The sequence below is a fragment of the Marmota marmota genome, unplaced genomic scaffold (assembly GCF_001458135.2).
Source record: "Marmota marmota marmota unplaced genomic scaffold, marMar, whole genome shotgun sequence".
In the NCBI taxonomy this organism is placed as follows: Eukaryota; Metazoa; Chordata; class Mammalia; order Rodentia; family Sciuridae; genus Marmota; species Marmota marmota.
The window spans coordinates 42,032,388-42,045,731 of NW_026000174.1; the positions used below are offsets into that span (position 1 = coordinate 42,032,388).

General features: G+C 33.9%; 1 protein-coding gene across 6 annotated transcripts in view; it reads right to left on the bottom strand.

The window, feature by feature from the left end:
• Dcdc1 (doublecortin domain containing 1) overlaps positions 1 to 13,344 on the bottom strand; it is a 479,867-nt gene that overhangs the window by 223,227 nt on the left and 243,296 nt on the right. For all 6 annotated transcript variants that reach the window (XM_048788537.1, XM_048788536.1, XM_048788535.1 and 3 more), the window contains 2 exons: positions 9,916 to 10,050; positions 7,273 to 7,391 (listed from right to left, as the gene is read on the bottom strand). In XM_048788537.1, the coding sequence (XP_048644494.1) occupies positions 7,273 to 7,391; positions 9,916 to 10,050 (254 nt within the window). The remainder of the gene's footprint in view (positions 1 to 7,272; positions 7,392 to 9,915; positions 10,051 to 13,344) is intronic.

Here is a 13,344-nt window from a genome sequence, read left to right on the forward strand (position 1 = left end):
TGTGTGGGGGGGGGGTGTCTGGGGATTGAACCCAGGGGCACTCTACCAGTGAGCTATATCCCTAGTCTTTTTTTATTTTTTTAAGACAGGGTCTCAAAAAACACCCAGGCTGGCCTTGAACTTGCAATCTACCTGCCTTAGTCTCTAGAGTAGCTGGAATTTCTGATGTATACCATCACATGTGGCTACTATTACTATTAAGGAGAGGTCTATAGTAGATGCTCTTCAGGGTCCTCTTTCTGAAAGCATATGATTTCCAAGACTATTTCATCTCATGCTGTCATTTTACATTTGAGGGTTTTGGTAAACTTCCCTGTCCTGGGAAGCCATTTGAAGCTGTCTGGGAAAATGGGGAACTCTTTTTTTTTTTTTGTAGTGACTATTGAACCCAGAGGTGCTTTACACTGAGCTACAGCCCCAGTTCTTTTCACTTTTTATTTGGAAACAGGGTCTCACTGAGTTGCTGAGGATCTCACTGAATTACTGAGTCTGTCCTCTTGCCTCAGCAGCCGCACTGGGATTACAGACATGCAACTGTACCCTGTTCTCAGTCCTTAAATTTAAGCAATATCAAGATAAAGTTGAGTTATTTATTATTTTAAAATAATTTTTATCATTGTTCTGGTTACTTGGTAATGACATCGGAGGCTTCCCTTCCTCCACTGATGGTCAGATACACAGAACAGAAAAAAAAATTAAAGGGAAAATATGTGCACATACTTGCTATATTGAATAAGATGACTGACATCAAATGAGACATAACTGAACTTAATGAGGCATGATATGTTTACAATACTTTTTGTGAGTTGTCAGGTTGCTACTTTAAGTGCTAGTTCTATTATTTTTTGCATATAAAAGGCTATGTCTTGATTCATAGCTTTTGTTAAAATCATTATACTACTTAGGAAAAGAGGAAAATTTTTTGTCTCTGGAAGTTGCTGTCACATAAGAATATTTATTGTTATTTATAGTGAAATATGGTCACCTTAAAAAATAAGTCAGATACTTTAGATCCTCTAGAAAAGATAAATGCATTTGAGAGTGTACAACCAAAAGTAAGACAAGCTTTAAAAATCTTGATCCTTACTGCTTTTTAAAGAAATGAAAAACAGCTTTATGACGAGATACTCTATATTTCCAAATGTTCTGCTACTTTACCTATACCCTGCAATAGATTTTGTTTCTTGGTTAAAGGCAATCTACATTAATACAAAAGCAAATAATCTTCATTTACATAGAGATTCTCCCCCCCCCCTTTACCTATTCCACCTCTCTCCAACCTTTACTTCTTCTTTTCTAGATTAAACAAAATCATTTATTGAAAATAGAAATTTTCAAACTTAATACATTTTTTTAAAAAAACTGTCATCTCTTTCTTGCCCAAGTTCTCTCTCCTATAAGCAATAATGACATTAAAATCTTGAAATTCAGGCCCACTCAGTTCTCTGACCATCCTGATCAGAGTGGGAAAGAGAGTTCAATAGGCTAAGACTAAGTCAGCTAAAGAAATGTTGCACAGCCGGGCACAGTGGCACCTGCCTGTAATCCCAGCAGCTCAACCGACTGAGGCTGGAGGATTGCGAGTTTGAAGCCAGCCTCAGCAACTTTTAAAATTTTTTTAAACGGCTGGGTTGTGCCTCAGTGGTTAAGTGCCCTTTGGTTCAATCCCTGGTACCAAAAGAAAAGAAAAGTAACATTGCACTACTTTTAATATGCATTATGTCTAGTGAGGACCCTGGGCATGATAAACATGTCCATCAAGCTATAATCTTCCTAGCACCTACCATTTTGACCTTGGCCATTGATCAATTCTCCCACTGAGAAAGGCTTTCTTTCAGCATCTTCCTCTAAAGCAACCACTCAGTCATTCCCTACTCATAATTTTCAGTTTTTGTTTCTTTCTTGGTTTGTTTCTTAGTCTTTTTATAACAGCTTTATTGGAAAATAATTGATGTAGAATTTGTCAGTTGTACAATTGAGATATATTTAAAGAATAACATTGGTGTTTTAAAATATTTTCATACCTGTAAAATTATCAGGATAATAAACATATACTTATTCATCACCCAAAAATATCACTACCAAAGTTTCCTGTGCCTCTATTTAATCTCTTCTTCTGGTCCTTTCCCCACCTTTCTATCTCCAGGCAACTAGAGATCTTCATTTTATTACTCTAAATTAGTTCACATTTTCTAGGAATCAAACAACATGGACTTTTTTGGTTTTTCTTTTCTCCTTCAGCATAGTTTACTTTGAGATTCACTCCTATCATTGAATGTATCAAGAACATATTCCTTTTTTACTTGCTGGATAGTATTCTAGTGTATACATAGAACAAAATTTGTTTAGTTATTCACCTATGAATGGACATTTGGGTTGTTTCTAGTTCTTTCAGCTTTTGGAAATAAAGTTTCTATGAACATTCATATATACAACTTTGAATGAATATATATTTTCATTTTTGTTGGGTAAATTTCCAGGAGTAGAATGGTTGGGTCATAAAGTAGATAAATGTTTCATATTTTAGGAAAATATGAACTGTTTTCCATAGTTTTACCAACTATGCACAATGAGAGCTCCACTTGTTCCACATTCTCACCAGTACTTAGTATGGGCAATCTTTTAAGTATTAGATATTCTACTAGATTATAATAATACTGCATTGTAGGTTTATTTTGCATTCCTCTAAATATTAATGATGTTGATCATCTTTTTATATGGCAACTGTATATCAGCCTTATTAATGTGCTGCTTATTTAATATGCACCAGTTTAACAAAAAACTAAAAGAAGTACTTGTTGAAATAATTCATCTGCCCATATATTCCTGAGGCTTTTGCATGCTTTGAAAGTATCTTTAATTTGTCTGTGGCTTATGTTTTCATTTTTTTAACACTGTCTTTTAAAGAAAAGAAATTCTAATTTTGATAAAATCCAATTTACCAATTGATATTTGGTGTTTTATTGAAGTGAGTTTTGCCTAATACAAAGCCATAATATCATTTCCTATGTTGTCATCTAAAATGCTTACAGTGGGCTGGAGTTGGGCTCAGCAGTAGAGCGCTCGCCTAGCACGTGCGGGGCGCTGGGTTCGATCCTCAGCACCACATAAAAATAAAATAAAGGTACTGTGTCCAGCTACAACTAAAACAAAATACTTTTGAAAAAATGCTTACAGTTAAGTTTTGAGTTAATTATTAGTAAACCACTCTTGCATCCCTGGTGTAAACCCACCTCATATATGTTGTTATATATTGTTGAACTTAATTTTCTAAAATTTTGTGAAGGTTTTTTTTTAACATTTATTTTCACAAACCGTGTTTTTCTTTTACTATAATGTCTTTGTCTAGTTTTTATTATCTGAGTAATACTGGCCTCCTAGAATCAGTTGGGAAGTATTACTTCTTCTGTTTTCTGGATAAGGCTGTGTAGAATTAGTATCATTTGTCCTAAAATTTGGAGTAGAATTTCAGAATGAAGATAGTAAAGCCATCTGGGCCTGAAATTTTCTTTGTGGAAAAGTTTTCAATTAAGCATTCAATTTCTTTAAGAGTTAGAACTATTCAGGTTATCTATTTCTTCTTGCGCGGGCATTATTTAATGTACCCCTTAATAAATTGATCTTTACCATATAAGTTGAGAAATTAATTGGCAAATACTTGTTCAAAATATTCTTTGGTTTACCTTTAACTGTCTGATTATCATCTTTCTCATTCCCGACAATGGTAATTTGTATCCTCTTTCCTTCCTCAACAGTCTAGCTAGAAGTTTATTAATTTCTTTGATCTTAATTTCATTGATTTTTTTTTTTTTTGGATGTCTGGCTGCCTCTCCTTTGGTGCTGAGAATAGAACCAAGGTTCTGAGTATGCTAAGAATGCATTCTATTACTAAGCAACACCTCCCATTTTTCTTATAAATTTCATATAAATGTATTCATATAAATTTCCCTCTGAAAACTTCTTTAGTAGCATCTTACAAATTTTAATATGTTATATTTTCATTTTCATTCAGTTCAAAATACTCTGACATCTTCTTTGATTCATTTTTTATTTAGAAATGTGTTACTTCATGATCAAATACTTGTTTTTTTTCAAAAAGATTCTGCTATTGATTTTTAATTTAAAATTTTAAAATTTATCCATTATAGACAAAAAACATACTTTGTAGTACTTGAATTATGTTAAATTTACTGAGACTTTTTTCAGAGTCAGAATATGACCTACTTTGGGTTCACATGCAGTCTGTCCACTTGAATGTCTTCTGCAATTGTTTTTTCATTATTTCATAAATAATAGTTAAGTCAAGTTGATTGATATTGTGCCAATATTCTAGATCCTTACAGATTTTTTCTACTTGTTCTATTAATTATTGAAACAAGATAATGTTATTGCTCACAAAAGCTCAATCTTTTTCTCCTTTCCTTATAGTTCTATCAGCTTTCACTTCATGTATTTTGAAGACATATCATTAGGTGAGCAAATACTTGAATTGTTATGTTCTCATAAATTAGCACCTTACTCATTATAAGATGAACATTTATCACTGATAATATTCACTTAAGTTTGCTTTTCTGATATTAAGATACCCGCTCTAGCTTTCTTTGGATAAGTTTTACAATTATACAGATCTTTCTATGCATTTACTTTTAACCAATTTATATCTTTATATTTAAAGAGGGATTCTCCTAAGTACAAACAGATGGGTCTTCTTTTTTCATCTAATTTAATTTTTTATTTACAATGCCAATGTGGTTTAAATCTACTGTTTTGTTATTTAATTTCTTTCTGAGTTTGTTCCCATTTTCATATGTCTATTTCTAGATTTATTTTTATTATTTCATTTTTATCTACTTTTTTGGCCTCTTAGCCAAACACTTTATTAGCTATGTTAGTGGTTGCTTCAGTAATTATACATCTTCAAATGTACATTTACTTTCAGTGGACAAAGGATATAAGAATCTTTCTTTCAGTTCTCTCCTATTGGCGTTTGTGCTATTTCCATTACACATTTCACATTTTACACATATTATTATTTCCACAATATATTATTATTAATATTTACTTTAAACAATTATGTTTTAAAGAGGCTTAGATAATAATAATATTGCTATATCTCCCATGTAGTTACTCTTTCCAGTGTTCTTTATTTCTCTTTGGCATCATTTTTCTTCTACTTGAAAGGATTCCTTTTACATTGCTTAGATGTAGTAAAGATCTACTGGTGATGAATTCTTTCAGTTTGCGAGTATCTGAGGTTTTTCTTTTGCCTTAGTTTTTTAAAGGTATTTTCATTAGAAGAGTTTTCTATAATAATGGGTTTTCCCCCTTTTAGTACTTTAAAGATTTCTTCCACTGTCTCCTCACTTGCACTTTTGCCATTAATAATCTGCAATCTCCTTTATCTTTACTCCTCTTGTCTATAATGTCTTTCATTCTATCTGCCTTTGTGATTTTCTCTTTATCACCAGTTGTAATCAATTCTATTATGATTTGCCTTGTCCTTGTTTCTTCTTATTTATTTATTTGTGCTTGGGCTTTGGTGTGCTCTTGGCTATGTGGTTTACAGTTCTCATAGAATTTGGCGATTTTTCAGATAGTATTTCTTCAAATGATTTTCTTTTCCTTGCTTCATTCCTTCAAAGACTCTAAATACTCAGAAATTCGACAATATATTTTCCTGACATCTCACTGATAAGCCATTCTTTTATAAAATAACTTTTTTCCTCTCTGGATTTTACCATGAATAGTTTTTATCTTTTCAAGTTCACTAATATTTTCTTCCCCATTGTCTAATCTGCCATTAGTCATATTCAGTATACTTTTTTTACCTCATGTATCATAATTTTCTTCTCTAGAAATGTGTTTTGAGTATTCCCTATCTTTACTAAACTTGTTCTTTCCTCTAGCTTCTCAAATATACAGCCCCACATCAAATTGATTCTTGCTTTGGGTTTGTCTGCCCCTCCTCAGGAACTATATAACTAAAGCCCTATTAGCCCTGGACAGTTCACATGAGGCCTTTCCCTTCTGCTTGGGTTTCTCAATTGATATATTATACTCATCCACTGAGGTATCTGCTACCACACTTGGCACACATTAGTGTTTGACTGGACTTTAACTTACAGACAGTGTAATTTCCTAGCTAAGAGTCTACTCACATAGAGTGCAGAATCTGACTATCTTGGTTTGCATTCCTGCCCAACCACCTGGCAGGCATGATCTGGAGTAAGGTATTAACTTCTCTGAACTTCAATTACCTCATCTTTAATAATAATAATACCTACCTTCCCAGGTAATTGTGATGATTAAATGTGACAATATAAGAAAATTAGAATAGTGTCTGACTCCGAATTTTGTTGTTGTTGTTGTTGTTGTTGTTGGAATAAGAAGTACTACCAAGATTTATACCTGGGAATCTGCCTGTGTCAGTCATAGTCACTGTGTGGTATTTTTAAACCTGATGGACAGTCTGCTTTTTATGTTAGAAAAAATTTCCTTCTGTATTTATGGCTGGGCCAGCTTCTCTGATGCCCAAGTAAACTAGTCCTGGTTTCATCTTAAGTGGTAACATCCTAACTGCCTATTTAGACAGAAGCATTTGGGGAACAGCTTTTTAAGTCCTAAAAGTATCATAGGAATTATTTTTTACAATATTTGATGAAATTAAAAAATAAATGAACAAGAAAAAAGAAAGCTTTTAGGAAGTAATATTCCCAGGCTGTTAGAGATAAACCAACTTTATTCCTCATTGCTAATTTTTAAATCAACTTTTATATGTTTTAATTGTATCTCCCCCCATACCCCCACCAAAAAAACAAAAGTAAGCAGAGGACATTGGTGGTTTATCGCAAGTCAGCAACTGTTTTGTCTCTGTGGTTTTACTTTTACAGTTCAGTATTCCACATTCAGAAGATGGAGAAAAAGTTAAGAACACACACATAAATTTAAGTTTTTTAATTAGCAATCAAGATAGATCTCAAGAAATGAGTTCTGATAATTATAGAGTAAAGCAGTATCTTGTCGACGGTACAGATACATGTTGAAGGTCAACATTTCACTTTTTAAAATATTTTTAAAACACTACCACCAAACTAAGCAGCATACATTTTCAAGCTTATTTTAGATTAAAAAGAAAAAAACTAACATTGATACTTTGAACACCAAATGAAACACCTAATGAATATTCTAAGTCAGGGATCATTACAATTTGCCTGCTCAGAATTCTTGAAATTAACATTTATTGTCTTGAGCTAAATAGCTCATAAGCATTACCTTTTCTGTAGGATTAATTTATATCCTTCTAGTGATGCTCCCTCAGCGGCCTTGACTCTGATTGGATGACCAATAGCTAGGCAGCCCTGAGTTATCGCTCGGCTCAGGATCATTCCAGCCTTCCAATGAATAGAGAGGGGGGAGAAAGGTCTAAATAAGTTAAAAGAACCAGAAAATTCAACAATGTGTCACAAATAGTGAGGTCATTATGCCTGGATAGCTCCGGATATTAACAGTTGCCGAAAGTGAAACACTACCCACAACTTAGCAGTCAGTGAGCCCTGCTCAGAACCAGTGATCTTCTGTCCGACAAGGGTGGCATTTTACAGTTCAGCGCAAAATAAAACAGACCTTGATATCTTCATTTGTCCTTTTCTACTGTGCATATTTCACAGTGCAGCGATTTGGGGTCTATCACGTGTCACTTGCTGGAGTTGTAACTACAGAGCTTACTTGAAATATGTATGCATGGAAAAAAACGCAGTGAACTGAAAAGATTGAACAAATCCTTAACCTTCGCACCAATTTAAAGTTTTACTCTGGGTTTAAATACCATGGGTTAAACATTTTAAGGTGGTTCATGAACTTCTTTTGTTTTAAATGTTAGGATCCTCTGCCAAAGAAATTAATTAGGAGCATTGTTTAAGTGGTCATTTAATCATCTTCCTACTTAGTGAATCAGCACATTTTAAAAAAGTAACAACCACTAGAAAATCTATCCACACCTACTAGGGATTTACGGTATACAAAATTATCTGTCTAACCAGGTGAAAGGATTTGTTTTTGAAAGAGGAAGGGGGAGTTCTGACTGAAAGGATTTAAAAAGTGTTCTCTTAAAAGTGAAACTTTTATTTCTTATGTTTTAGCTGTATATAAAACACATGAAAACCAGAGAAATATATTTCTAAAACAGTTTGGTTCTAGTACACATTTTTATAATATATATATATATATAATAAAAAGACTGAGGTGAGAAAAGAAAGTCACTATTTATTAAGCACCTCCTATGTGCTAGATATTATACTTGAACTTCACACCTGCTTTCTAATTTCAACTTCACAGCAACTGTGGAGGCAGTTATGACTAATTCCATTTTATAAATAAAGAAATGATGGTTCAGTGCAGCTAAGTAACTTTCCCAAGATCACAAAGGGATTCCAATTCCAACCTTTCTTACTCTAAAACCATACTCTTTAGTAGGCATTTTAGTTATTTTGGGGGGAAATTTTAGATAGCACGAGTTTATTATGTCATAAAATTCTACAAAGTGATACCATAAAATTATAATAAATATGAGAATTTAAAAAAAAATCTCCTATGTCCTCTGGTCTAGCTCTTTTCTGATGAGCTGGCTAAGGCCCTGATACTGTGTGTGATTTGCCTGCTGTTGTACAGCTATTCATTCAGTGGCAGTGCTGAGGCTAAGACACCATGGCATTCATAGATTGGTGGAATATACAGCAGTGTCTCTATGATGGTGAGAAGTCCTGACAGCTGAAGTCAGGCAGACACAGAAAACCTTCCTTTGCTACTTACTATCTTCTGCTTCTTCAGCTGATAGTGAAAATCTACACAGTTCTTGTAAGATGATGTGATAAATGTATATAAGGTGCCTAACAATGCCTGACATATGGGAGATGTTCAACAAAATGGTAGCCCTTATTATTAAATTAGAAACAAAATACAGTGTAAAAAGGACTAATAATAAAGACAGTCTCCAGTTCAGAAGCAGATGTTAGGAATACCTCATCTAGCCTTGCTCTTCTTTAGTATATGAAATAAATAACATGTATTAGTACATTAGTAGCTTTATTATTCTATGTGTTCATTTTTAACTCTCAGAGAATCAAAGAACAATAAGTAAGGGTAAATATAAGATTTCATTTGATAAAATCGTTTCAACCCTCCTCCCCTCAAAACTAACTAGCAGCAAACTTGACTGGGTGATTTTGCATTCACAGAAGTGTTTAAGCAGCAGTAACACAGTCTATCGGGGGTGGCAAAGGGAGTAGGAGAAGGACAGATATAAACTGCACCATCTCTTTCCAGCCAGAAATGCATGTTTACAAAACATATATCAATATTAAGAAGGTAGGTGATGGCAATTATATGTTGTCATGTAAGTCAGATTCAATTACGCAATAATAAAATTTTAAAATTAAGCATTGCCAATATGCAGGTTAAAGTATGATGGGTATTTTTCACATTTGATACTCTGGGTTTTTTTAAACTATGCCCTTGCTAAGACTATATGCAAAGTCATAATGCGGTGTTAATCCATCAGATCCAATGATACTGAGAAGGTAAAGCTTGAGAAGACTAAGAAGTGGAAGCAAATGACTTGCAAATTTCATGAAAAGGGCAAGTCTGCGGACTATAAATAAGTTCTATGCTTGTTTTAAGTATATTCTGAGGTGTGAGTTACTCAGCATATCTAACACTGAATTGAATGCTCTCTTGGGGATCCACAAAAGTCTTTTGAGCTAGATAAGACCAAGAGCAGAGAAAGCAATCTTAACAGTCAACAGTTTACCACGTTTTCATTTACACATTCATGTGCAACAGGGTACTGGGAACTGAAGCAGCACAAGGAGCCAGCAAGCAAGGGAAAGTCACTTAGCAAGAGCAGACATTCTTAGGCACCTTGGTGATCAGCCACACACTGGCTGCAGGCCACAGGGTTGATGGAGCTATCTGACTCCTGCTGCTCACTTCACTACTTGAGAAACTCCGCTTTCCAATGGAAACAGATGCATGAAGGACAATATTGGGATCCACCTGCATCATGAGAACAGCATGAATTTTAAACCCACAGTCTAAAACTCAACCCTCCTCAACACATTATCAAAAATAAGTTATTCTAGAACAATATGTATGCTGAATGAGAAGTTCTTTTTCTAAAAAGTAGTGATCAGTCTTTTTAATTCAAGTCAATCAATATTCATTGAGCACCAATTCTAACATGCAAGACACTGGACTATATGGCATAGGATACTATAAAGCATTTTTCTTGCCCTAAAGAAACTTATAACAGAAACAAATTCCTTCTTTCTCTTCCTCTCTCTCTCTCTACTGTCTATTTTCCTCACATGCACATACAAGTTCATGTTAAACTCCATACAAATCATTGAATAGTGTTTTTATCATGTAAAAAAAAAATAGGTTCATTTCTTCTGGAAGAACCAAATAGTGGAGCATCTTGAAAGAGGTAAGATGTGAAACAGGCCTTGAAGAAAGGAGAGAAAATGACAGGAATAATGAATAACAACCAGAATTACAAGTAAAGGCAAGGAAGTTTAATCAATATGTTTTAGAAAGCTTTGGGCAGGCTTAAAAGGTAAATATGGCCAAACTGTAGAAAATGCCAAGTATAAGGATATGGAGTGGGTCAATAATAGGAAGCAGGGGGACTAGATTACAACAAATTAGGTAAAACCATCTGACAAGGATAGAAAAGAGACATCTAAGGCAAAGAAAACAATTGGAAGTCCATACATATCTCCTGAGATAAAAAGATATAAGCTGAAACTTCAGAGATAGTAGTGGGAATGAACAGGAGGGAACTAGTGGGGGAGACATCACATACACATCTCCTATGTTCATTGTCAGATCACACAACCCATGCTGCTTATCAGATTACAAATGTCAAAGGTATTGTGTCCTTTCTGGTGTTTCTCACTTAGACTTAATTGTCAAATTATCAGCCACTCATGTCACCTATAGGAATTCTACTACTTTATGCTTAATGAACTTTATATCCTAAATTACATGATTACTTATCCTGAGTAATCACTTTCTAAGCACCAATATTTCTTTGTGTAGGTTATAGGACCATACCAATTTATGTCTTAAACCCAATAAATGACATTGCTTCAATAACAGTTAAAATTATATTCCAATAAGAAAAGTCCTTTCTATATTTGTGATAACATTAGATATCTGTTGAGTAATAATTATTTTAAAAACACACAAATTATTTTAAAAATTTAAATTATTATTAAAAATAATAATTTAAAAGAATATTTTACAAATGTGATGAAGCAAAAATATAAGGGTACAATTAATATATTTGGTAATTGTTCTATAATGGTAGATGGATATTACTCAAGAGAGAAAAGTCTCAAATATCTCTTCTATATGAAAATGATAACTTGAAAAATACAGCAACCCCCACCACATAAGCAGATTTGACTTACAGCTCTTTGATTATATATTCTCCAGTCAGCCAGTAGTGGCTGGATTGTGGAGGGGAATCCCCCACAGTCTCTGAACAATGATAAACTATATTCTACTAATCCATCTACCGCAGGATTCAGCATTTAAAGTAGCACTCTTACTCAACCTCCTACTCCAAGTTTCCATCACACTCACAACTCCCCTCTGCAACTGGGCAGAAGATTGTTTTGACTGGAATTAGTCAGACAGAAGAACCGTACTGCCAACTGCTTCTTTGTACAGCACCTGCTGCCAGCGCCTAAATTCTTGTTATCTCCACAACATGGTTTAATCTTTTAACAGTTGGCTTATTGGTGAAGAGCGAAGGGGTCCTTTGTCTCTGCCTTGGGCTGGCACCCAGTATTAACACCATGCTGTTCTTCAAGAGATATTTTGCTGGACAGTTCCCAAGTGATTCTACATAGGGCAGACACAGCCAGGCCCACTAATGCCGCTTCATTTTGCATTATTAAAGAAAAGAGGAAGAAAAAGATGGTTCCTTCTGGGATTCTAGTACATTGAAAGCTGACGATGGCCTTTAATTTTTTTTTCTGTGATTGTATTTTCTTCTCTTTTTGCATCTAAAACATTCATTTCAAGAAATTCATTTTCAGTGCCTTGTATATATATAAAAAGAGACAAATTTCTCAGAAGGCACAGAGCAAAAGACCATTGTGGATCTGAGCCCAGTGAAAATGATTTTTCAAAATCTGGTTATGAAGAAGGAAATGGAAGTCATTCCAAGGCTGGGATGCTGCAAAATCCTCTGAACCACACAAAAATAGAAAAAGGCAACCCCCACATCCTGGGCCCTGGCAATTAAGACGGACATTTCCTTCCAAATCTTGGTTTGGGCAAAGACTTCACTTTCTGTTTACTTTAATCTGATAACTTAGCTGCACACTAAATATTTATAAGAGACAAGAGGTTAAAAAATATGAAAATTAGAATTCAAGGGAAAAAGTTTTCTGATAATTTGCAACATAATGTGTGTATGTGTGTGTATATGTGCAAGCAAATTAAAGCATTCATGTATGGGCACATGTGTACAAAAGCACTTATGTTGAGTCTGACCTAAACATATATGATCATATCTGCAACTGGGAAAACCTTTAAAAGTTCTTTTGTGAATCAAAAAAGAAATTCTTGCATAGCATTTTGGATACCTATATAGCGCTTTTTAAACAATCATAACTTCGCTTATCTAATTAAATTGTACTGATATAGAAACAGTCAATGACAGCAATGATGCATTCACATCCCACAAGTTAGAACTTCTTCTTTAACTTTTTTTCTGAAATGATGGGGGGGGGGGGGGTAGCCTTCAATATTCTTGTGCAAATTCAAAATAATCAAAGGACCACTTACTGTTTTCTCTTGCAGATCTACTAAGGAACAGAGTACAAGATAATGAAAATCGTTCTAAAAGGAAAAGTTCAGAGATCATAGCCTTCACTCTGAATAAATTACTTACTTTATTACATGGAAATTTTATAAAAATTTTACTTTTGATCATGTATTTAGGGCCAACCTAAATAATTTTATACGTAACTGTAAGAAGAGTTACTAAAATCTCTTTGCTCATGTCTTTGCTATTTCCTCATAATTCTTTTCAACTCTATAGCAAAGAATTGGAAAAGTTTGAAAGCAGAAAATATTGTCAAAGACATATTTATACAACCAAACAAGGCAAAAAAAACCTGTTTAAGGTCTCAGTGTATAGTCTTCAAATAATTTCCAGTTATTGATATTAAAATAAAAAGGGACTTGGAAATTTATTTAAAGTCCTGTGTTCTTTGCTAATGGTAATCAATTAAAATTTCAAACTAAAATATTATATTTGCTCTAGTATATAAA